At 39.6% G+C, this 25127-nt stretch overlaps 1 protein-coding gene across 5 annotated transcripts in view; it reads right to left on the bottom strand.

Moving 5' to 3' along the window:
- Positions 1-25127, bottom strand: part of ddr1 (discoidin domain receptor tyrosine kinase 1) — an 89117-nt gene continuing 63990 nt past the window's right edge. For 2 of the 5 annotated variants that reach the window (XM_047358540.1, XM_047358547.1), the window contains exons 9-20: positions 24162-24411; positions 20328-20477; positions 19806-19862; positions 13329-13495; positions 12863-13070; positions 10719-10838; positions 8012-8313; positions 7793-7920; positions 5896-6093; positions 5529-5796; positions 4242-4391; positions 1-3052 (exon numbers count right to left, since the gene is read on the bottom strand). In XM_047358540.1, the coding sequence (XP_047214496.1) occupies positions 2912-3052; positions 4242-4391; positions 5529-5796; positions 5896-6093; positions 7793-7920; positions 8012-8313; positions 10719-10838; positions 12863-13070; positions 13329-13495; positions 19806-19862; positions 20328-20477; positions 24162-24411 (2139 nt within the window). In that variant the 3' untranslated portion in view covers positions 1-2911. The remainder of the gene's footprint in view (positions 3053-4241; positions 4392-5528; positions 5797-5895; positions 6094-7792; positions 7921-8011; positions 8314-10718; positions 10839-12862; positions 13071-13328; positions 13496-19805; positions 19863-20327; positions 20478-24161; positions 24412-25127) is intronic. The other 3 variants (XM_047358557.1, XM_047358569.1, XM_047358566.1) reach the window with 3 other exon arrangements.

The following is a 25127-nucleotide window of genomic DNA, read 5'->3' as shown; positions in this document are numbered from 1 at the left end:
TATAGAAAATCTAAACATGTATTGCTTTACAATCAGGAAGTGATTTACAGTGCTGTACAGACAATACGGTAGAAGCACTGGTTCTACCACGGTCAGCTTTAACAAGGAACAATGCAGAGGTCAACTTTCACACCAAAAATCAGGAATCCCACAATTCCCCGTTTGAATATTGCCATAAACTTACAGTGATATAAAAGAATTATATGATCAGTAACACCTCAGCGCTCTGAAAGGTTACATGAGTCCAGAATGCCATTCCAGGGTTTAAAACAATATTTTACATCTAATGGTTTGGCAAAGCTGTGTAGAGGAGGGTCTACAGATTACAGTAGGTCTCAAAAGTTTTCACACCACCTGCTAATATGCCAGGTTTTTGTGTCGTAAAAAGTTAGACCATGATAAATCCATTGCTGACCTTTGCCAAAGGTATTGTTACATATATATTCTGCACAGTTCAATTAGAAAACAAATGTTAGGGGGAAATATGCAAACAGTAAAAAGCTGCAATGTTTTATCGAAGCACCTTTTGATTTAACATCAGCGTTCAGTCTACTTGCCTCCAATTATAGTGAACCTGTTTAAATTAGGTTTAATCATCCTATATTTCCACTGTTATTAATACTGCATGTTTGTTCAAAATCAATGAGAAGAAAAGAGTGGAAGTGGTCAGGGAGGCTAAGCACACAGAAGAAGCCGCAGGAAGTTCTCTGCCAAGGAGGTTATGTTTTTGTCTGCGTTGGTTTGTCTGTCCATCTGTTTATAAAATATCTAAAAACGTTATGAAAGGATTTAGATGAAATTATTAGACAAGGTGGGTATTAGGACAAGGAACAGATGATTAGATTTCGGTGGTGATGCGGAGCACCATCTGGATCCAAGGTTCTTCATTACCGCCAGGCCATGGTTCCTCAGTCTCTCAGCAGCTCATAGGCATAAGTTACCCAGACTAGAGCTCATCAGTATAGAAAAAAGCTGACATGCTATTGCCTTGGACGGAGGTCTGCGCTCCGCTCAAAGCAAAAGCAAAATGCTTTTCTAGTCTTGTATGTGATACCGATCCGTGTTATTCTCCATATATCTGAACTAAGGAGTAGGGTTGCAAGACAGAAGCATTTTTTCCAAAAGTCAATATTCAGGTCTGGCTAAAAATGATAAAACCTTGAGGAAGAATGTGTTGAAACGAAGCAAAAAAATTGGGGCCACAATTTCAAAAGGCGCGTCCGGCATAAACAGTACTGAAAACTACCAAATGAATACCACACCCCCACTGAAACATGGTAATGGCAGCATCATGCTGTGGGATAACCACTCTTTTAAAGTGAAGGTATTTGAAAAACTTTTAAATTAATGTCAGCTTTGACCTTAATATCTTGTGTCTGCTAGAAAGCTGAAGATTAATGCATCACAGTGAGTCCAAGCATATACCTAAATCAAGAAAAGAATGACTTCCTTAAGAGAAGATTCAAGTTTTGGTCTGGCCTAGTCAAAACACAGAACTAAATCTGTCAGAACATCTATGGGGGCACTTCAAGAGGGCTGAGGACAAGAGATGTTCTCACAATCTGACAGAATTGGAGAAGCCTTCCCAAAGGGCCAGGGCAAATATTACCAAATCAAGATGTAGGATGCTGATAGATGCCTACCACAGAAGACTGAATCCAGAAACTGAATCAAAAGGTGCCTTAAAGTATTCTAGGGTGTGCACAGTTATGTAACCTGGTTATTGCAGCTTTTTGTTTTAGTTTTTCTACCATTAACACATTCCTTTGTTTTTCATTGGAAGGGGTACAGGATGCCATTTATCATATTATTTTTAACGTCACAAAAAACAGGTATTTTATCTGGTGAGTGTTTGAGATGTCAGGAGGTTTTTGTGAACATTTGGGAGTAGAATCGGGAGACATCATTCAGACCAGTTACACAGAAGAGATTCATCACAGACGGGGAAATGCATGTAGGGTAAAGTGCTGCTGATTTGTGGAATTTTAAATTGATCCTTTTTGACGGAGTCACAGTCAAATAAAGGAACAATAGTAAGAAGAAAAAACACCTGATAAGGTGCCTGAAAGGAGTCCCAGAGCATCGTCTCTCTGCTGAAAAAAATCCAACAAATTTGTTTTTTGCAGCTGCAGACGCTCATCTTCTGTGCAGTTTTTTCTCTTGGCTGAGAAGTCTGTTAGGCATCGGGGGCAGACCTGTTTCTCTCAAGTTGGAGGTCAGACGGCTCTTTGTTTTTATGTTTAAAGATGGGAGATAGGTGCCTAATGGCAGATTTGACGTATTCACATTGTAGAAGCGGAGGTTGCTGCTGTCTGGTCCATGCCATTTTTTTTATTTCGATGTGGGTCACTGGGCAAGAACGTGGGGCTGAGATCAAATGAAGAGACGTAGTAAGAAGTAGACCAAATGTGATGTAGCTGGAAGTAAACTCACTGAGTTACAGGGGATGCTATGGGCTATAAATACTAAGGTAATCCCTGTGTGTTCATTTCTTCATGATATGCACACAGAGCATTTTCACCTGTAAGCCCACGATAACATTTAAAATGTTGAATAAGCTGGATGTTTCAGACTGTATTTTTTGTGATTGTGTTTCCTGCATCATTATCTCTACAGTACCAAATCAGCAGTGACACAATCTCTCCTTAATTGTAAAGAAGCTGAAACAAAAGAAAACTGAACCCACCACCAGACACTACGAAATGTAGTTGTTACCTAACAAACGATGTCTTTGGGGGTCTGAGGTGGAATCTAAACCGAACCAGCGGTGTCTCAGCCCCATCCACCCAAAAAGTACAAAACGCATAAGCGAGCAACCCACTTTCCCTGTGAAAGCACCCTCCACCATAGCATCCCACTTCACTGCCCTAGCAAGAGCACTCAAGTCGACTTTCTTCCTGCCGTTCTTCCGTCAAACCATGTTCATGGCGTCCTCGGTAAGAAAGGAGTGGATGTAGGCGAAAGATGGCCGGAGCTTGCAGTCTCTGTTCCAGCAGCTCAGCATGAGCTCATAGAGACCCTGAGGACACACTGCCGGCCTGCTCAGATACACCTGAAAGAGAAACAGTGGGATATGATGAACTTCTGCACAGCTCTAGATCGGTTTGTGTTTAGGGTGCCAGTTAACATTATGGATCGCCTGTTATTTTATTAGTGACCAGAATTAGATCTTTAGATTGATCAACTGGTCTGGTCGAAAACTCAAAAAAAATGATATTTTTCCAACCAGTGAACACATCATATCTAAGAGCTGCCAGGTCACCGTAACAACCCTCTTCTCCCTTCAGAAACAACTTTCACACAGAAGACTCCAAGTTAGCATTTTTTCATGTCAGTGAGGTGTATACAAATTAGGTCAGATGAAGTACAACATGTTGAAGAAGCTATCTGAATTGAAACAACTTTCTATGGCATGTTGATATATGTCTGGGGACCATTCAGGCTGAGAGAGCAAAACCATCAGCAGATAACAGGGGGGTTCACTAACCTCTGTCATGGAACGTGCTGGATTTGGCCTTTTAAAAACCTCAGAGGTAAGCTCTACATTCTCTAGGGCAGGGGTGTCAAACTCCAGTCCTTGAGGGCTGGGGTCCTGCAACTTAAATCAAGTGTGCTGAAGCAGAGACACATCTAAATGTTGCAGGACACCACCCCAGAGGACAGGAGTTTGACACCTGCCAGGGAATACACATGGCTCTGCTGTTTTAGTACTGGTAGTCATGCTAATTGCCAATACATTGCTGTGACAACGTATTAGCCTCATTACAGATTTCTTCTTTTTGTTTTTTTGTCACACTTAATAAATCATGAATGAACAGTGGTTACACATATTTTAAGAGGTTCAATTTATTTAAATTAAAAAAATGACTTAAATAGAACCTGTCTGACAACATGAATTAGGCTAAAAGATCTCAAAGAACAACCCATTTCTAGAGCTTTGGGACTCCAGTGAACCAAAATGAGAGCCATTATACACAAATGGAGAAAACATGAAATGTTGAAGAACCGTCCTAGGTGTGGCCGGACCACCAACATTCTCACCCTCAGCTGTTTGTTAATTCCAGTGTTCATGATTCAAGGGTAAGAAAGAGATGGGGCAAAAATAATGCCAAAACATCCTGATGATCGCCAAGACTTTCCGGGGATTGACATTTGTTTTTATGAAGCCAAAAAGTGTTTAGTGTAAGCCTGCAAAGCTGTGCTCATGTTGTGGAGAGTGCATATTTCTGTGCATGCCGTACCTGTTTGCCCTGGTCTCTGAAGAACTCCCCTGCGTTGTCTATGACTTGTTCATCTGTGAGGTTGGAGTACGGCTGCTCCTGACAAACGCTCAGCATCTCCCACAGAGTGACCCCGAATGCCCACACATCGCTGGCTGTCGTGAACTTACCCTGAGGACACACACCAACACACACACTTAAACCACTGCCTCATCATCACAATCTCCATTAGTGTCACAATGATTAGAAGCATCATTATCATAAAAGGAGAGTCTGCTGGAGAGGAATGACACATTTAATAGGTTTCTTTCACCTGAGTGTTTTATTAATGAATCACTGTTTTTTTAAGTGCATTGGTTTGTTTTTTTGTGTTTTTATTTGTATAATTTTACTATTAGTGGTCCAAAAAGCTCTGACCTGCATTAACCTGGTGGAAAATTGCAGTACAATAAAAAAAATCATAGATTCAGGGTTCAAATATGGTCTGCAAAACTATGGAATTTAACAGCTTTCCAGGTATGAATAAGTATGGAAAATTACATCTATCTATTGTCTACATCACCAAAATGGGTACACCCTGAACAGGTCGCCAATCCATCACAGGCACAACATGGAGACACACAGGACAAACAACCATGAACGCACACACTCACACCTAAGGACAACTGAGAGAGACCAATTAACCCAAATCATGTTTTGGGACTGTGGGAGGAAGCCGAAAAACACGGAGGGAACCCAAGCATGCATAAGTAGAACATGCAAACTCCATGCAGAAAAAGCTTAGGCTGGGATTTGAACCCAGGACCCTCTTGCGGCAAGGCAGCAGTGATATCCCATGCTCTACCATGCAGCCCTGGAAAACAGAGATTCAAAAAAATATTTCTATTTCTAAACTTTTTTCTATTTCTAAACTCCTTTTCTAAAAGACCCAACCATTTATCCATAATTAGTCCATTCCTATATCCAACTATCCATGGATCTGCTCCTCAATCCACCAATCCATTCATTTGTTCTCCCATTCCTTCATCCATCCATCTATGCATCAGTCCATAAATCCACTGTCTGTTCATCCATCGGTCCTTTCCTCTCTGTGCCCTGAATTTATCATGAACTTTTGTATTTATCTGTTAAAAGGTAGATAAAAAAAGAGTGAGAACTCGATAAAGTTGAGTCCAGAAATGTCCTGAATTTTGACTTAAATGTGTTGTAACCATATGTAGATTAAACTAAAAACGATTCATATGAAACAAAGTCTAGCCCCCATATCACTACTCATTCACTAACCAACCGGTATGTTTGCCTGCTCACCATGAGGATGCACTCCCAGGCCATCCATCGTATTGGCAGCACAGCTCTTCCCTGGATCCTGTAGTAGTCTCCGGCGTACAAGTTTCTGCTCATACCAAAGTCGGCTATCTTGATGTGACGCTCCCCGCCTCGATCCTCTCCGTTCTCACCCTTCTCACCACCGACCAGGCAGTTGCGAGTGGCCAGATCCCGGTGCACAAAGTTCAGGGAGGACAGGAACTTCATTCCAGATGCAATCTGACTGGCCATGGAGATGAGAGCTGGATAACTGAGGAACAAAAAGGGATGCGAGGGAAACAGTAAGTATGAACTGTAACTAGATGGAGATTTCAGTAGGCATGCATGTAAACTTTAATGCATAAGCTACCTGATGGTCGGCATGTTATGTGAAGGTCCAGTTTTATCCAGCAGGACACGCTGGGACAGATACTGGTTCAGGTCTCCACACTCCATGTACTCTGTGACCATGCAGAGGGGATCGCTGCTCACACACACTCCCAGCAGCCGGATGATGTTTGGGTCCTTCAGGCGAGACAAGATCTTTACCTCTTTCAGGAAGTCGTTCCTACCAGAAGAAAAGAGATGTGGAACATCATTATCTCTGATAATGAATAAGGAAAACAAAAAACTGAGTCAACAAAACAAGCTCTTGCTCCTCTTAAGAATCAAGAGTTCAAGATAAAGTTTTAACTTTCTGCACTTTCGTACATATTGATTGGTTTTTTAGGTCAATATGTTTGTGCAGCTCCAGCTCTCAATAAGTTTGAAAAGCCTCACCCATGAAGAAAACTACAGAGGTGCAGATATTTCTTCTCTGTAAAAGCGAAGCACTATAAACCCCTACAGTGTTTTGTTTGCCAAAGATCTATTCATCAATTTCACACTGCATTAAACTCAACAGACGAGTCTTTATCCAAGGCAGACATGCCTTATAATGATGCCCCAGTTAAAGCTGCTTCACACCCACTCCCGGTGGGTTTTAGGACTGAATCCACAAAGCTGATTTAAGGCTCCTTTCTCCAAACAACAGCTCTTCACTTTTTTCCCACCACAGGAGGTATTTAATTGAAGGTTTTGGGAGATCTTCTGTCTGAGAAGTGTTTGCAACAATGGCCCAGTAGCTCCTAATGAAGTCTGCCTGAGAAAATCCCCTCAATAAAGTCAGCGACCTTCTTTACATCAACCGGATCTGTTTTAGTTACCGTTTTCCCTTTTTCAAATGAACCAGGATCATTTCATGACTTTTATGTTTTATTTCACTGCTTTTGTGAAGAACTGAATGAGAAAATGAGCCACAAATAAACATTATACAGGCAGGAAATGTCAGTTATATTAATCTCAAAATATCTGGCACACAGAATCTAACAACTCATGTGTCCTTTACTTGTTTTAGACCCACAAGGATAATTTTAGACTTTTTTAAATGGTTATCAGAGGATACTGATTCCTGCATTTCTGATATTTTGTTATTTAGTGTACAGGTGTGAACATGAGCGGTGCTATGTAGATGAATTGGCCAGTTGGATAGTTGGGGCCCAGACTCTGACTCAGTCTGAAGAGTTCAAATATCTTGGTGCATTGTTCAAGAGTGATGGTAGGATGGAGCAGGAGATGGATAGAAGGATTGGGGCTTCGTCTCCAGTGATGCAGGCACTGTGCTGGTCCTATGTGGTTAAAGAAGGAGCTGAGCAATTATTCTACAGCTGCAAAAACAATTTACTTTAAACCTTTTTTACATCTTTAGTAGGGATGCCAACAAATGTGTCAATGTCTGTACATTAAAACATTGAGTGGTTGACAAGCTGACATTTACATTGCATTTAACCTTTTTTTTCCTGTTTTAAATGCATGCATCATCTCTAATACACAAAGCTTTGCCTTTAAATCAAGTAATAAAATACATGAAATATAAGGTTAAACTAAACTTGCAGTATTTGTGTTTATTTTGTCTAATTTCTTAATTCCTCAGTGTATTATGACATTCCAGTTCTTACTTTATTTGAATATTGGAGGAAAGAATCAGATATTTATAAAGGTTTAGCCTATAGGAAATACCTGAGAAATAGGCTAAATGAAGAACAAAGAAGCATTCTCATTATACATCAGAGGAAGAGAAATATGTGAAAGTATTTTATTCAACAAAATCCTCCTTTTAATTCGAGGGAAACTATGTAGATTAGTGAACATGTGAAATTGTGTTAAGAAGGTGGCTAGTTGTAAAAACAAAGGAAACATCCTGAAGCTGAGGGAATGATGATACAAACCTGGCATTTTTGGAGGCGTCTGGGCGCAGTATCTTCACTGCAACCAGAAGAGGGCGACCTTTCCTCACATTAAAGGGGAACTCCAGGATAGGGAGGTCCAGAGGGTTCTCAATTTCACACAGGTGCACCTTTGACCACATTAAGAAATGTAAATCAGACATCGATGGGGAACGGTGATCTTTTCACCCAGACATCTCCTCTGTCTTTGCCTGTTCTCACCTCTCCGAACTGTCCCTCCCCCAGCTTCTCCTTGAAAATGAGACACTGGCGCGGCAGCTCTGGCAGCGGCAAGGCGTCGGCACTAGGACTGGAGGAGGCCAGGGCAGGTACTGCGTAGGTGTTGTTGCCGCTGACCCCCTGCAGACTCACGATGTCTGCTTCTGCATAATGTGGGACGCTGGGAGGCAGTGGGGGGGAGACGGGTGGAGACAAAGATGGATAAGGAGGTGACCCAGGATAGGGAGGAGGCTCTTCATGTGCTTGGGGGAAACCTTTCTCCAGGTCCAAGTCCAAACCACAAGCTGGGGACAAGAGTTAGGGGCAGACTGGTTGGATAACCCAGAAGAACAGTTATTTAAAAGAAAACAGGATCAGACAGAAACAGGATCGGAAGATAACTTGTTTTAATGGGATAGTTTGGATTTCAGCTGAATACCAACATTTTATGCACATAAACCAAAAGCATCAAAAAGAAAAATGTATCCAATCTAAGATAACTGAAAACAATTTTAAAAGACTTTTTCCACAGTCAGCACTCCTGGCTCAGGAAAGGTTGTTTATTATTACAGAAGAACAGATGATGGTCCTGAGCACAGCTGCAAGCTCATTCATCTACTGGGAGGCTGAGTTAGAGCAGAAATTATGCAGAGAAGCTGTCATCCTGCAGAAATATCGACACACCCCTGCATGCTGTGAAGGATTATTAATTTTGTGATTGTATTCCCTGCTGTGGCCTCCTGCAGTCCGGTCAGTTCATCAATCATTGTTTCATTCAGTCAGTCGACAGTACATAGTCCACCTCCAGTGACCTATTTTACTCCAGTGAGAGCAACAATAATTTATTACTTTATTAAATCTATAAGAGACATATTCCAGCATCTCCTTGCAGGCATAATAGGTATAAAACACTTTGCTCATTTACAACCTATTTCACCCCTAATTTGAAACTAATTTTGAACCTACATTTCTACTCGCCGGTAACATTAACACACCTCGAAAAGATAATTTTACATTTGACGCCAGCGGCTTCCAAAAGGTTCAGACAGGACTTGAGTCATGGACTAGTAGGGAGAGTGAGACCTGAATGATAAAATTGTTTTACCTTTGAAATAATGATGAGCCTGATAGGAGAATTTTCAGGCTAAATTCACATGCAACTGTGGCCAATAGATCATAAAACTGTGTATTATACAGTTAACTTTAATAAAGCTGATATATTTAGATAGTTTGGAAGGAATAGCATGAGTTGCAGCAATGGTTTAGGGGTTTGAGGCTCGCCAATGAGACTATGCCATCTGGCTTCCTAAAACAATTTTTTCCTAGTTGTCATTTTCAACTGAATTTAACTGCACTGTATTATAACAAAGATCAACAAGGGATAGCTTGGATTGTTCTGGCAAGGCAAAATAAAATGACATTGCTGCAGAAGTGTATACCCTTAAAGTAGCGCCTTGTTGAGGCACCTTTTGATTCGACTCTTTTAGTGTCGAATATCTACCCCTGGCAATGCTTTTCCATGCTGCCTTGCAACAGTTCTCCTGCCCTAGCAGATCATGAGAACATATCTTTTCCACAGCCCTCTTCAACTGACCTCACTGGTTTCTGTAAAATGTAGTTTTGCACTAGACTATTTCAACACGTTTATTTTATTCTGCTGAAGTCATATTTATTTGCTGAATTTCATGCATAGGATTCAATGTGATTCTGCGAACTAAAATCTCTCCTCACTTTAAGGTTTCTTGAGGACTCCTGCAGGTTTTTGGGTCAAAACTGACTGGTATTTGAAAGTATTTTCCTTTAAGACAAAACCTCTCTGAGATTTAGCTTAATGAGAACATGTAAAAAAAAAAACCTACAAGGACATCTGAATTTCACTTCAGGCTGATTAGATGCACTATAATCGATGGCAGGTGTGAACCCAAGAAGACTAAATACTAGAAATTAATCAAAGAGGCTTGTAAGAATTAGTTTCTAGGTTATTGCAGCTTTTATATTTATCATATATATCTTTATTTATATTAAGTTGTCCATGATACATTTCAGTTTGAAATAATTTGCCACAGTCCATTTTTTTACACAACAAAAACCTGGCATTTTGACAGGGGCGTGGGTACACATTTAATGGCCCCTACAGATTTTCTTCTCTAACGTTTTGCTTGTTAACTGTAGCAGATTTTGATTTTCTGTGGCCTCTTTGTAATGTTTAGGGTTGTGGTAGGGGTGCATTCTGTCCCAACAGCACTGTAGGTAGGATACACACCAGCCATATCGCACCCCAAGTAAACAGCAAAGCAAAATTTTTTTTAAATGCACAGTTAACCCAAAAAATAATAACATTGACCAGCTGTTGTTCCTAAAATAGTGGTATATTAACTAAATAAAGGCCAGTTTATAAGATAGTCTGAATGTTTGAGGCTGAATAATCAAAACTGCCAATTAATAGCTTGCTGCTACTGTGCTTTTCACAGGAACTGAATGTGATCAAAGCTGCTAAGAAAAAAAATACTTAGAAACCAAAGTATCCCTTTCAAACAAAGGAAAGAGTTATCTGTGATGAGTGAATGAGAGAATAGGAAGGTTACATGCAGAAAGAGACTGTTAATGCTTGGGAGAAAAACGTCTACTGCCTCAGCGTTGATAGATAGGCAAGTGGGTAGAGAAGCAGGGGATCCTCCTGACTGTGCAGGCCCAGTCTGAGGCTTCTTACCCTGGGGCACATTGAGGCTCTTTTCTTGAGCCTGAGTGGATCTCGGGACGACTACGGCTCTGGAGCCTTTTCTGTGATCTGGTAGGAGCAGGTGATAGGCCGGATTGTTTAACAGCAGGGCTACGAGGTCACAAACACACAAACGTACAGAACGAGGTGGGGTGTACAAACAAAATCATAACGGGGAACAAAACAGAATCATGACTGTTAGCGTGTCCATGTTCATACAAGGAGTGATAGGGTTCACATTATGAGCACGGGAAGGAAGAACATTTCAGTAACAGGCAAGTTAACAACTTGGGCCACAACATAAACATAAAAAACTGACTGCATGGGATGTTTGTTACTCTTGTTATTTCAATCTCACGCAGGCGCCTAGTAAAGATGGCATGCCAACCTCCTGAGGAACAATGCAAGCAAAGGATTGCACTTTTTTGTTTAATCCTCAGTTTCTCCCCCCTCTTCTTCCCTTTCCTCAGAACAATAGCCCTTTTGTGCCCCCTCTGCACTGTGCATCTTCTTGTAGGCAGTCTTTCTTGCAGGATGTTTGATTTGATTTACTTTTGTTTGGCGTGGTGCAATATATTGTAACACCACTGTTTTCTTGATATGCACGACACATCAGGCTTTTTTTCCTTCTGCTATTTCCCATCTCCAAATGAGTTTGCAAAAGCAGCAACACAGGCATGCAAACTAAGCGGTGTGGTACAAACCACAAGCATGCGTGCAAAAATTTAAATATGGTACATATGTAAGGTGGGATTTATGTCATTTTCTGCTTATTTATTGCCAGCTGTATGTTTTACACAGTTTTCTGCTTTGCCCACATGTTGCACAGCACAGTTTTATGCTGTGCAACATGTGGGCAAAAATGTCAAAGCTAAATGTTTTTGTGGTCTTTTGAAATATTTTTTTAAACTGTTCTTCTGGTTTTCTGAAGACCTTTTAATTTTTTTTCTTTAGACTTTGACTGCTTTTTGTACTCATTTTCTGTCCAGTCTTTGCGCTAAACCATGCTAATGTTTTGTGCAGTGTTGGGCTGATGAAACCTGTCAACTTGATCGATCAATAGCATGAATAGATCGACAGATCGATAGATACTTTATTACAACATTTAAGTCAAACGTTAGACATGTCAGCCACATTTACTCCTGAATAGGTCTTTACAGAAACATTTATGCTCATTGATATCAGATTTTTTGAGCAGTTTTACACATTGTTATTTAAATGCAACTGACTTCAGACTGTGAGAACAGTCTTCAGCCATGGATGCAACACAGGTCGACGCGTGTGTTCAGTTCTGAAGTTGTTGAGCAATCAGAGCTGATAAAATTACAACTAGCTGTATCAACAGTGTCTGCCTTGCTTGTTTCATGCAATGTTTGCATTAAATCTAGCAGCTTCTCCTCTGGAACCTCTGGAGATCATTGTGGAAAGACGGATTCTTCATAAAATGAAGAACATTATGGAGAACCCTGAGCATCTTCTTCATGAGACTGTCCTACAACAACAGAGTGTCTTCAGTCAGAGGCTTCTTCAGATGGGCTCTTTGAAGAAACCTTCATAATATGAGCTATAGCAACATTTAATTTCCCTTTGGGATTAATAAAGTATTTTTGAATTGAATTGAATTGAATTCCCTTCTTTGACAACACAAAATTGTGATGCTGTCACACTTGAGTGATGTAAAAGTTGGATGAAATGCAACGTGACAGTTCAGACGGAGGTTACGTATCCAGTTTAGCTCCACATATAATAGTGGCCTGGATCTGATTTTAAAATATTTACATTTGTTTATTCAGCACATCAATAAAAAAAACAGATATAGGCATCATAAATAATAAATTAAAAATAAGGCCAGGCACAGAAGAAGAGGGGGAAAAAAAAAAGACGAGCTAAAAAACAAAGGTGGCTGAATACAGAAGGTTGACAGTATTTGAAAGGGACTAAAGGGTGAAAAAACATTTGAAAACAGCCTCTAAGGAAATGTTCATCACCAGGAACAAATAATAAACCAAAAAGGATGACTTTGAGAGCACTTCATGTCAAATTATTTATGTTCTGAAACAAGTTCATAGGCTGACACACATTTGTGAGTAAAGGTAAGCAGTGTTTAAACCCCTAAGCGACTGTTTGTAACTTACTCGTGCTGTCCCTCTGGTCTCTGGGCCGGAGCAGCGCGCTGGGCTCCTGGTACTCCCCCTCGCCGTCTCTGTCATGGTCCCGGTCATCAGGAAAAGTGTGGATGCGCTGGTAGCGGCTAGAGTAGCTGTGTGTGTTGTTGATGACCACGTTGTCGGAGGGGACTGACAGATGGACTCGGAGCTCAGAGTTGGACAGACTGCCTTGGGCCTGAAAGGCAACATGAAGGAACCATTAGGGCAGTTTGATGATCAAATTCTGGAAACGGACTTTAATCTTTGACTGATTAGCAGTGAATATAAATCCAGATGGAGATGGGCAGGTTCATTGCCAAAAGACTGGCAACAGTTTTCTCCAGCTATTATGAGTAATTTAGAACTGAATCAAAGCGACGGTTTGGCTTCGTTAAATATTCTAACTTATAAAAAACATCAGTGCTGTTAAACAACGAGGTAATTCCTAGCCCACCTTGCCCAGAATCTTTTTCCAGTACTGCCTCCAAAGAATGACAACGATAACAGCCAGCAGCAGCAGGATGATCCCCACCAGGCAGCCAATCAGAATAGCTGTATTACTGCCATCATCTTTAGCTACAGGAAGTCCTGCCCTTGGAGTAACGGCAGCAAATTCACGCCCTGGATGAAGAAAACAAGATACATTTTTACTTTCTTTTTCTTTGTTTCAGTACCAAAAACATAGCTTTTTTATAGTTTCAATGTTTTAGTGAAAGATTGTTAAAATGATCAGGTCTTCAACTGGAGAACTCATAACATCGCATGATGTACATCAAAGTAACATGTATTAACCACAGTGTGAGTAAACTTTACATGCAAGCGGTTGTCATTTTTGCGACTATAGACATAATTTAAATAAACCAAGCTCAGTGCTGGCCAGATAAAGCAAGAGATATTAAGCTCTTTTGTTCAGCTTTGTATGAAAGAGGAGGAATGTTGGACAATTGCTGTGTTTGCATTGCATTTCTGTGACAAATAAAGATAATCTGTTTAACAGAAATAATGCTCCAGCATTGTCATTCAATGCATCTGACAATGCATCTTGTACAACTGCATCACCAAATAAGTCTCAGAGTTTTGGACGTTAAAAAATCCTGTAGCATGAGCACCAAAAATGACACATTAAGCTCACAAAAGCGCCATTGGTACAAAATTTTGTATTACTGTGTTAGTATCAAGTACGATGCAGAGGTCTTAGCAATGACCTGATGATGACATTACATGTTACGCTATGCTGACGCTCTGTCTGTCCTGATGAAGATTCACTTATCTCAGCAAGTGTCTGGCATAGCATTTAATTGTTTTTTTGGTTAATTCTGCTATTATTATTTGACCACTTTGGGGAACCAATAAGCTGTTTATAAAGAACCAAAGTTCAATACTATTTTAGCTGCTCAGTCAAGACTACTATAAGGCACCACAGGCTGAAATCCCTTAACAAATAAAATAAGACCATCTCCTATTTTTTTTCCCCAGTTCACAATAGTGTGGTGGTTTAGTGTCAAACTTAGGTTAATGCCTGGGAGCGCAGAGAGGCTCAAAACAATGCCTGCAGAAAGATACTTCTGTTAAACTTTCAGCCGGAGATGGTCAGGCAATCAAGTATAGAAAACAAGAAAAGAGATTGTTATGTCACAGCAAGTAACTGTCCTGATGGCACACTGTAAATACACTCACACTTCATCCTTATACAGACATGATCCAGGTAAAAGAGGTGTCTCACAAGATATGGTTTTTTTTTTTCATTATGTTCTAGCCATGCCACAGGGCAGTCTTGGTATTCTTCTCTAATCACACATTAAAACCAGTCCCAAACTATAATGCTTCCTCCACTGTGACGACAATACAGTTTTGTGACTTTTGCCAAAAGAATAAAACCTTTTTGTGTGTCCAGGAAATATCATTAACTTTCACATCTGCAGAAACAAACATTTTAGCCAACCACAAACAAGCTGTATTTTTAAAAGCAGCATTTTCTCTTCCATCAGTAACAATCCTAGTGATTTCTTTCTCATTTTTTTCTTTTGTTGTGACAGATTTCTTCATGCGTTTTCGTTTTTGTTGGCTAAAAGGCTTTCTTTTTATCTTTTTAGGATTCCATATGTTTTTAAATTTGAGTGTTTACAGAATGCCTGCTCACAGCAGATGTGAATTTATTCTATCAGTTACCATGTCATCTTATGAGATGAATCCAAGCCAAGTTCTAAATGCTTCTGCATCCTCCTTTCCTGGTTTGTCCATATTGTTTATGGTTCATCTAAGTTCCTGCAAAAGTCATTGAAGTACTCTTTAAACAAACTTATCTTTCTTTAAAGGCTCCAGCTCTATAAAGTTAACAGGATGGTGGCGTCTCAAACAACTTTGCAGCAAATCTCCACCTGATTATCATTTTACAGTCGGCCAAATATAAGAGGTTGCTTTAGAAATTGAATATTTCTGAGTCAATACGGTGGATAAAAGAAGACAAATGACAAACAGATTGACACTTTAGGGTAGTTTTACTTCAAGCCAAACAAATGTCCTCATGTACTTCCCTTGTTCATCATCCCGCCTGCCATGAAGACTGCTTTGATAACTGACAGCCTGTTTCAGAAGATGATAAACACTGCTGCATCTTTGTTCTCCTCCTAGCATTGTTTGAAAGCCTAGATGTAAAGTGCTCTCTCTTGCAGTCATGTTTTATGGGCCACTATAAGTGAGTTGTAGTGTATTTTTCCCCAGAGAGAAACCCCCTTCATTTTATCACTCTGTTTTCTGTGTTTGAGACATATCTGGGCAATAATCCATGCACTGAAGGTGTGTGAGCAACTGGCTTATAAAGGCATCATAGTGCTTTGCCTATAAATTAAATTAAACCAGATTGCTGTCTTATACTTAAAAACACATGTCATGCATAAAGAAAATGTGGGCTTTAGCATGCATAAAAGATGTCGGTGCAGCCTCTGCAGTTGGGGTTGAGTGAAGGTTTGGGAGTGAATGTGCTTTCAAGTCTAACCACAGAAAAACAATCAAGAAATGATTACTTAGTTCTGTTTATTTCTTTATTCTCTAAATGACCACAGTTTGTTACCCAATTAATTAAAACACCAAAGTTATGCTGCATTCTATGACAGCTGGGAATTTGGACTTCCGCTCTTTAGCTCAGATGAAATTCCTCCCAATATTGAAATCAATATATTACATGTTTTTTATTTTTTTATTTTAATACTAAATTTCATAATGTCTGGTACATTAAATGCAGCATTACCCCGTGTTCAAATGTTGCTGTCCCAAACTTTAACCAGCGGGTATATGGTGGCTTTCAGCATCAAAGAAGAATGGTCAAAGAAATCGGGTCTCTGGATGTGGAAAGCTGGTAGAGACATACCCTAAAATACTTGCAGCAGAAGGTGGTTCTACAACATTCTGACTCAGAATTGATTTTTTTCTGTAAAAATGTATCCCCTTGCTTCCACTTCATGCAATAAGTACTTATTTTTTATGTTTCTTCCAAATAAAATCCGAGTAAAACTCATTGAACTTAGTGGTTGTGGTGTGACAGTAGGTGAAACTGTTCAAGGTTTATGAATACTTCAGGAAGGAACCTCATCTGTAACAGGAACATTTGACACTATATAGCCATTGATGTTCACTTACATTTTTGCAGACTATACTGTATAAAACTGCAGAATATATTCAATAAATAAAATAACAGAAGTCTGGATGATTTCATAATTTTTTAGGCTATTTTCTGTAGAAATGTGATGTGGGTAGCAGTAGAGAAAGATCTTCATAATTCTTAAAAGTTCATCGACTTTGAGTTTATTCTGCAGCTCTGGTTATACATCCACAAACCCACACAGTGAATAAATACACAGAGTATGGAATAAGCTAGGGCACTGTAGAGCCTTCAAACATCAGCCCTCTCAGAGGAGTTACACACGGATGGGGGGGGTCACACACCAGCACAGATACACCAGGCTCACTCAACATCTGATAGGGATTGTCTGCTTGAATGTGCACCATAACCCAGAGCCTGCCATACCCCGCTGCCCAGGGAGCAGTATGTCAGTGTGGTTTCACTTCTTAGCAGCTTTGTAGTCAAGTAATAATCAGAATAATGCAGTTTCTTTCTCCTTTCAATGTCAGCAGAGGCATGTTTTAGTTTCATGAGGGAAGACCAGCTTTCCCCTGCATTGGATTGTCTTAGTGAAACCTGCATATAAACATATTCTTCTCTCTATTTGTTTCTGGGACTATTCCTGTTGTATTATGTTGGTGCGGTCCTTGTATAAAACTGAAAATATAAATAAACAAAAAAAGAAAAACATTCTTTTGAAGAAGATACAGTGATGTGAAAAATGTTTGTTCCCTTACACATTTCGTCCATTATTCCTTTTTTTTGTCACAAGTAAATGTTAAAATATACCCTGAGAAAATACCAAAAGCAGTTTTCAAAGGATGATTTCATTTACTAAGATACAGTTGTCCAAACCAACCTGAGCCCCCCCACCCATTAAATCATTTAACTGTGATAAAAAACAAAGTTTAGATGAATTTCAATTGCTAGACAGTCACCTGATAACTGCTCCACCCTCAGACTCAAGAAACCACTTTAATAGACCCTGCCTGACAACACGAAGTAGGCTAAAAGCTCTCAAAAAGCAACACATCATCCTGCACTGATCTAGAGAAATTCAAGGACACATGAGAAACAAAGTCACTGACATCTATCAGTCTGGAAAGTATTACAAAGCTATTTCTAAAGCTTTGAGACTCCAGCAAACCACACTGGGAGCCATTATTCACAAATGGAGAAAACATGGAGCAGTGGTGAACCTATTCGGAAATGGCTGGTCTACCAACATTACTCCAATTATGCATCAAAAACTTATCCAGGATGTCAGAAAACAACCTAGAACAACATTTAAAGCTCTGCAAGCCTAACTTGCCTCCGGAAAGGTCAGTATTAACGTTAGACAGTGGCAAACATGGCCTCCATGGAAACGTTTAGAGGCCACATGACATAAAAGGTAAGTTTATTTATATAGCGCTTTTCAGCAACGAGACTCAAAGCGCTGTACATACAATTACAATACAATCACAAAGCAAATAAACACAGATACACAGAAAAACAAATCAAATGATAAAATCAAACAACAGAGGTCATTTAAAAAAGTAAAATAAAATAAAGAGAATAGAATGATGGACAATAAAATGAAAGGAAAATTGGACTGAAAATGCAACTAATCATGCCTAAATGGCACAGTCAAAGGCCACTCTAAACAAATAAGTTTTTAATCTTGATTTAAAGCAACTTAGGGTTTTGGCGCTTTTACAGTTTTCTGGGAGTTTATTCCAGATTAGTCGAGTATAAGAACTAAAAGCTGCTTCTCCATGTTTGGTTCTGGTTCTGCAGAGTAGATTTGAGCCAGAAGACCTGAGAGGTCTGGGTGGTTGATACACTGACAACAAGTCTGTAATGTATTTTGGTGCTAAGCCTTTCAGTGATTTATAGACTAACAGAAGTATTTTAAAGTCTATTCTCTGAGCTACAGGGAGCCAGTGTAGGGACTTTAGAACCGGGGTGATGTGCTCCACTTTCTTAGTTCTAGTGAGGACGCAGCAGCGTTCTGGATCAACTGCAGGTGTCTGATCGACTTTTTAGGCAGACCTATGAAGACACCGTTGCAGTAATCAATTCTACTAAAGATGAACGCATGAATTAGTTTTTCAAGGTCCTGCTGAGACATTAGTCCTTTAATCCTGGAGATGTTCTTTAGGTGATAGAAGTCTCACATCTTGGTGATCCCCAAAACTGTCTATTAGGAAATCCAGAAGAATGTCCGGCCATCAGTTTGTGACCTGAACCTCAAGCACATCTGGGTTAAATAGCAGTACAATGATAGAAAACACACCAGCAAGTCCACCTTGCAGAGCAGAAATTTTTGGTGTGGCCTAGTTTAAGTCCAGACTTTGATTCTATTAAGATGTTCTAGCATTACCTTGAACAGACTGTTTTTGCTTAAAACCCCCAATATGAAAGTTCACCCTTCTTTAACTCATAAAGGAAGAGCGGGACAAGATTCCTCCAGAGAGATGTAAAAGACCAATTGCCTCTTATTGCAAAAGGTTGATGATGGTACCGGAGAGCCATAGGCAATTATTTGGTTTGAGGGGCACCTAGTTCTTTTTACATAGGGCCATGTTGGTTTGGATATGGTTTATTGACTTAATAAATGGTTTGTCTGATATTTAAATGTGTTTGATGATTTGAAGCATTTACTGTGACAATAAAAGCAAAAACAGAAGTAATCTGTTTTTACAGCGCTGGATATGTCCTACACTTGTTGAACCCATGTGAAAACAAGCACATAAACATAACATGCATATGCCTACATTCATAAATACAGATTTATCAGCGAGCGTTTTGAACATTAGTCTGTCAGAACAGAAGAGTGTTCCTGCATCTCTCTCTCTCTCTCTTTGTGTCTGTGTCACTTGAACACCATGCGGGTAATAAATAAACCCAGACAAAGCCATCCAACCACATCCAGAAAAAAGTACAAAGCAGCATACACGCCAGAAAAAAACCAGCTCTAGCTCTTTTTCAAGCCTGTTATTGTTTAGCTGTGTTGAATAGAGCCAGCTTGCCAACACAACATGCAGTTTGTGAGACCACAGGAAGCCAAGATGTTATTGGATGCAAATATAATTTACTATGGCTGTGTTAGAGTTGTTTCCTTGAGCTGTTTATCTTCAAACTCTGGGGACAGAGCCCAGTGCCAAATCCTGTCCCCCTAATCCCTGCTCCATTATTATACTGCAAACTGTCTACTTAGCACAGGGACGATTTTTTAAGATACCGGAGGAGAGCCAACTCAGATGAAGTCGACTTCCCTCTCAGTCTCTTTTTCAAAAAAAAAGAGTCTCCCTTGGTGCGCTCTCTCACCTGACAGTGTCCAGTTACCAGTAGTGTCCATCATGATGGTGGTGGCGGTGGGGGGTTCTGGAGGAGCGAGGGATGGACAAAGGAGGAAAGCATGAGAGGAGAGATGATGAAGGCTCAAAGAGGAAGTATGACAGGGGATTTTCATCCGACTGGGGAAAACATCTTGTAAAATTCATGCTGACTATTTCAAAGCTGGCTAGTGTTGATGAATAAATCCATGACAAGTATTTAACCTTCCACTTCAAGGTTTCCAAAAGAACAATACAATAGTCTTTGTAAATAACCTGAGGTCAGAATAAAATATATTTCAGAGCTTTGCCAAACTCATTTGGCAGAAACACATCGTCAACATTGCTTACAATCATCACAGTAGAAGATAAAGAGATGGGCACAGAAACAAGGGACAAGAGATGAAGGGAGATGGATATTAAAAGGCAGAATTCAAGAAAAATGGTGGATAAACAGAACCCAAAATGTTGGAAGGAAAATTAGAAGGTTGATGAGAAGAGGGCGGGTACCTACCAGAAGGCTCGGAGGTGCTGTTGAAGGAGCTGTGATTCGATGTGGGAACGGAGGAGGTGGCGTTCACCGGAGGAGACGGACTGGGGTCTGGAAACTTCGGAGGATTGTGAAGAGATGAATCAACCTCTGTCCCATCCTCTTCAAATGGCTCTGGATACATAAAATATGAAATGACAAAGAAGTGAAGACTCTTTTAGCTATTCAGGTTTCAGTGATGTTTATCAGAGACATAAAGTGTTTAAAGGCAAACCATTTGTATACGACATAACGAGACATGTCGGCGGTTTCATTCAGGCTGTGAGATAACAAGAGAGAGCGAGACTTTCAGCAGATAACTCGAGCACAGCAGGGGCTGCTCTGTTTGATTCTTTTAAGGTTAGTTTAACCATCTCACATGGTGAAATACTGGGTGTGGAAATGTTTTGGAAATCTCGGAGTTATGTAAGGACCTTTCGAGCCTATTTTTTTGCCAACCGCCAAATTGTCAAGACTGAAGTACCCGAGAGGCAAAGAACTTCATTAAACTTTTAATTATATTAAAAGGACCACGTTTTTGTGATGTTCCTTGTTTTTACCCAATAGTTGTGATTGGAAAACCAATTGTGGTCACAGCTGGACAAAGCAGTTCCTCAGAGTAGAACTAATGATTGCTGCTTCTGATCAGGAAGTGAAGCACTTCTTATCGGCTACGATAATTGATTGTGTTTGTTCACCAACTCACCAGGTGCCCCTGTTTGCTCACCAGTTAACACCAGTGTCATAACTTGTTATGACTGATGGAGGAATCAGGTGTGCACCTGGGGTTGTTACTGAGAGGTGATAGCAGTTAGGTGTATTATTTAACTTAGACCTGACTTGAATGAATATGAGGTATACAGAACCATCATCCATCCTTCATGGTTATGTTTTTATAATTTACCTATTAAGGTCTTCCACTCAGATCAAGGTTACTAGAGCTGAATCTCTTTCTAGCGTTATCAGTTTACATACAGACAGAAGGCAGGCTTTAGTGGCCCAGACTTCAGTTTGCAGCCATTAATCTGACATTCACACAGTTTTACAGGTGCAACACTTCTTTAAAAAGGTAATTTATTATCTATGATTCAACTCAACAAACTAGACATTATTGGTTGAAATCATTCAGGTATCTGGCTGTGTGTGACTGCACAGCACCTGCGTGTTACCACATTAGAGCTGACACAATGGACAGTTTAATTAGCCAGTGTTATCTCAGCTGCAGACCAGATGGGTACGCCTGACTTCTGGTCAGAGAGTGATAAATATTACACTTCAGATACTTTGGGTCCAAAACAAAAAGTCAAGGAGGCCAACAGAGGGAAGAATGCCTTTTTTCACAGAACTGATAAACTGCAAAATTAAGAAGTGTGTAAAGATGAACTGATGGATGCTCATTGTAGCATCAAATCAGACAAATGAAGAGACAACCTTCCTAGAAGGGCTGCTGGCAAATTGCATTTTGATAGAAACACTATCATAAGGTCTTTGCATGCAAATCCTGACACTGGCAGCGTAAGTTATCAGCAGGAACCTTTATCAAAATAACTGGTTATATTAAAAAAAATCCTCAGTTTCAATTTCTCCTGCTTCTTTTGCAACTGTTATTAAACCTCCAGTCTGCACTACTCGTCTATTTATTTCTAATACATTTTAACTATACCTATCCAACCAATATAATTTATGTTTTTAACTGTCTTCTACTTTGTTAAGAACATTCTGTGTAAAAACATCCAAACCTGCTGTATACCTGCAGCTCTGCATTACAATTTTCTTTTAAAGATTTTCAGGAATAAATTCAAATGAAGCCATGTTTATAATCAGAATGCCTTGGCAATAATTCAACTCCAAGAAGAATAAATTAAATTTGGAAAATCCACAATAAATTTGCAAGGTGGCTGATGCATAAGTATCACTGCTGGTTTATATCCTATGGAGCCCGGGAACTGACATGGGGAAAAAAATATGTATAGACAGCGTGCACACGAAATACTAATTCGTTCCCACGCAGTAGGCATCTAGTGACCTGTGTTGCAGGAGATGTGTAACTCATAAGTGATGGAGCTCAGTGTACGGTGGGTGTGTAAAGGTGTATGTGTGCATATGTGCAGTGGCGCTGTGCGCTGTCAGACTGGGACCACAAAGAAGAGACGGAAGACGAGTGTGCTTGCCTTTGTGTGTTTTGGCAGTATGCACGATGGCGAATTTAGTATTTTCGTGGTCACGAATTAGTATTCCGTGGGTTTTTCGTGCGCACGCTTTATATATTTTTTCCTCCCAATGTCAGTTCCCAGGCGCTGTAATATCCAACATACACACCTTTGGGTTTTTAAAGCCTATGATGAATGTGTGATCTACCTTTACATGCTAAAATATGAAAATGCAATAAATAATTATATTTTGAAAAGCATTTGTTAGCTTTTTTTAAAAATGTCAGCAGAATCATACTGTGTTTAGATCCATTAGTATACTGGATCATAGCTTTGCAAAAAAAAAACATTATATGGAAAAAATATAGAATAGGTCATTTATTTTGAAGTGAACGTGTGTGTTTTTTTTTTTTTTGAAAGGCTAATACCCTTATTGTAACTGGCTTAGTATATTTAATAATATGCAACCTACTATGCAATACTTAAACCTATGATTTGGACAGATTTTTATTTTCAAAAGTATCTGTAACCTTTATTTTAAAAAGAGCAGCATAATCATCTGTTAGTAATATCAGTTCTAGCTGTGCAAGAAGATAACCCATTACAAATTTTGAAGATAATGTGCAAAGTTTACTTTGAAAGGCTCAAATGGTTGCATTGTTATGACGGGTCATATAGTATGTGATGTGGAACCTACATATGGAATGATCAAACCAATGACTCAAGACTTTTATTTTGAAGAGTATCTGTGAGCTTTACTTTGAAAGGTCAGCGTACTCATACCTTGTTTACCCATGTTTTTCAATAAGAAAACCATTTTTATATCTTGGGATTTCCTGCTACCATGACACCTATCTAGTCTATTACTGATTTGCTTTTGGAGACAATCCAAGTTAGCCTTTTTGAATTGAATTGAACTATTTTTATACTGAATAGCACAAATGGGTTTTATTTTGAAAGGCCAACAATCTCTTTAAACACGGGTTCCATTCTTAATGTTGAACCCACTAATTGAATTTATGAACCATTAAGGCTTTTATTTTGAAGTGCATCTATAAACCTTATTTTGAAAGTCTAACTCTGTTGATCACCATCATAGGCCCATTAGGAATTTGAAACATAGTTTCATAAATTCAGGATTTATGAGACTGAAATTTTTATTTTGAAGAGGGAGCTGAGAAATAAAACAAACACTTGTGAATGTTTTACCTCATTAAAACCCTTTAATGCCAAAAAGATTAAAGACTAGTTTTATTTAAACAACAAGTGCCAGTGAAGTCTTTACTCTGATGAAGAATATTTGTACTGACATGTCAACCTGTTCAGCTATTGCTGCCGTTGAGTCAGATTTTAAAATTGATTCGGACACTCTGAGGCACATTCTGACTTGTTTTTTACTGTAAATAAGAAAGTAGAAACAACACTGTTTCGTATGCCCTGATCTGAAATAATAGTGCAATAATTATGCCCATTCTATGTTTTCTTTGCATTTATAGTCAAGCACATAAAATATTTTCCTGGCAGACATTTTATGAAAATATATAACATGTAGATGCAGAGGAATCCATGGTGTAAGAGCAGAATCTGTAGAGGAACATAATGGCACCAAATGAGCAGCGGAGCCACTTATCTCAGATGTAAAACCAAACTGGAACAGTTTCTTTCCTACCAGAGAGGAAGGATATCTCGCTGATGAGCAACCAGCGGTCTGCAAAGTAGAATTTGCAGCACAGGATCTGAGCCAGCCGGCCGCCAAGTGGGAGGGATATGGGTCGTGAAGAGGGGTCCTTCAGATCTTCAAGGGGAACAGGCAGGGTGAGTGCAGGAGAGGACCAGGGCTGGAGGAGGCCAGGCTTGAAAAGACATTCTACTTTGCTGAAGACTCGCACGCCCTGCGTGTGCCGGTTGTTACTGTGCACCTAGGAGAACACCACAAGTGTGAGTCCAAGAGAAAAAAAAAATCCCTATAAGATAAGGATCAAGAGAAATAAAGATGCAATCAGAAAATCTACTACCTATGCATGTGAATTAGTTCAAATACACAGCAAACTCTGGGATGTTTATTATTCCTAATGAGTAGAGAGGCTGGAAAAGATTTAATTAAGACACTAAATTAATGACACATTTTCATTCTGTTGAACTATAATTGCTTTGGCATAAAAAGCACAGAGCAGGACTACAGATGAAGAAAATAACAAACGGGGGAGATGGTAAGGAAAGAAGACTAGAGAGTCACTGAAAAAAGTCGGCTGCGATCTGGGGGTTTTATTTATTTATTTTTGCTTGATTGGCCCTGGCGTTGACCAGTGGATACTCAAAAATCCAATATTTTTTGATCAGTGAACACACCATCCCCAAGAGCTACTAGGCTGCATTGAGAACCCTCTCTGGTGTAAATGCTGTTACTGAGTAAAGACAAGTCAAAGTTAGCCATTTTTAGTAATTATGGGGTGTTTAAAAATGAAGTAGGAGGAAGAAGCACATCTTGACCTCTGAACAACCGATGTGGGAGCAAGCCGAGTGTAGCAGCTATGCCGCTATAATAATATAAAAAATGGCGACATTTAAATCAAAATACAAGAAACTGGTTAATCTTTTGCACTCTAGGCAATATGGTGTCCCTTATAAACTTAGT

The sequence above is a fragment of the Girardinichthys multiradiatus genome, chromosome 3 (assembly GCF_021462225.1).
Source record: "Girardinichthys multiradiatus isolate DD_20200921_A chromosome 3, DD_fGirMul_XY1, whole genome shotgun sequence".
Classification (NCBI taxonomy): Eukaryota; Metazoa; Chordata; class Actinopteri; order Cyprinodontiformes; family Goodeidae; genus Girardinichthys; species Girardinichthys multiradiatus.
Note: the sequence above shows the minus strand (reverse complement) of the source record. Positions and strands in the feature narration are given on the sequence as shown.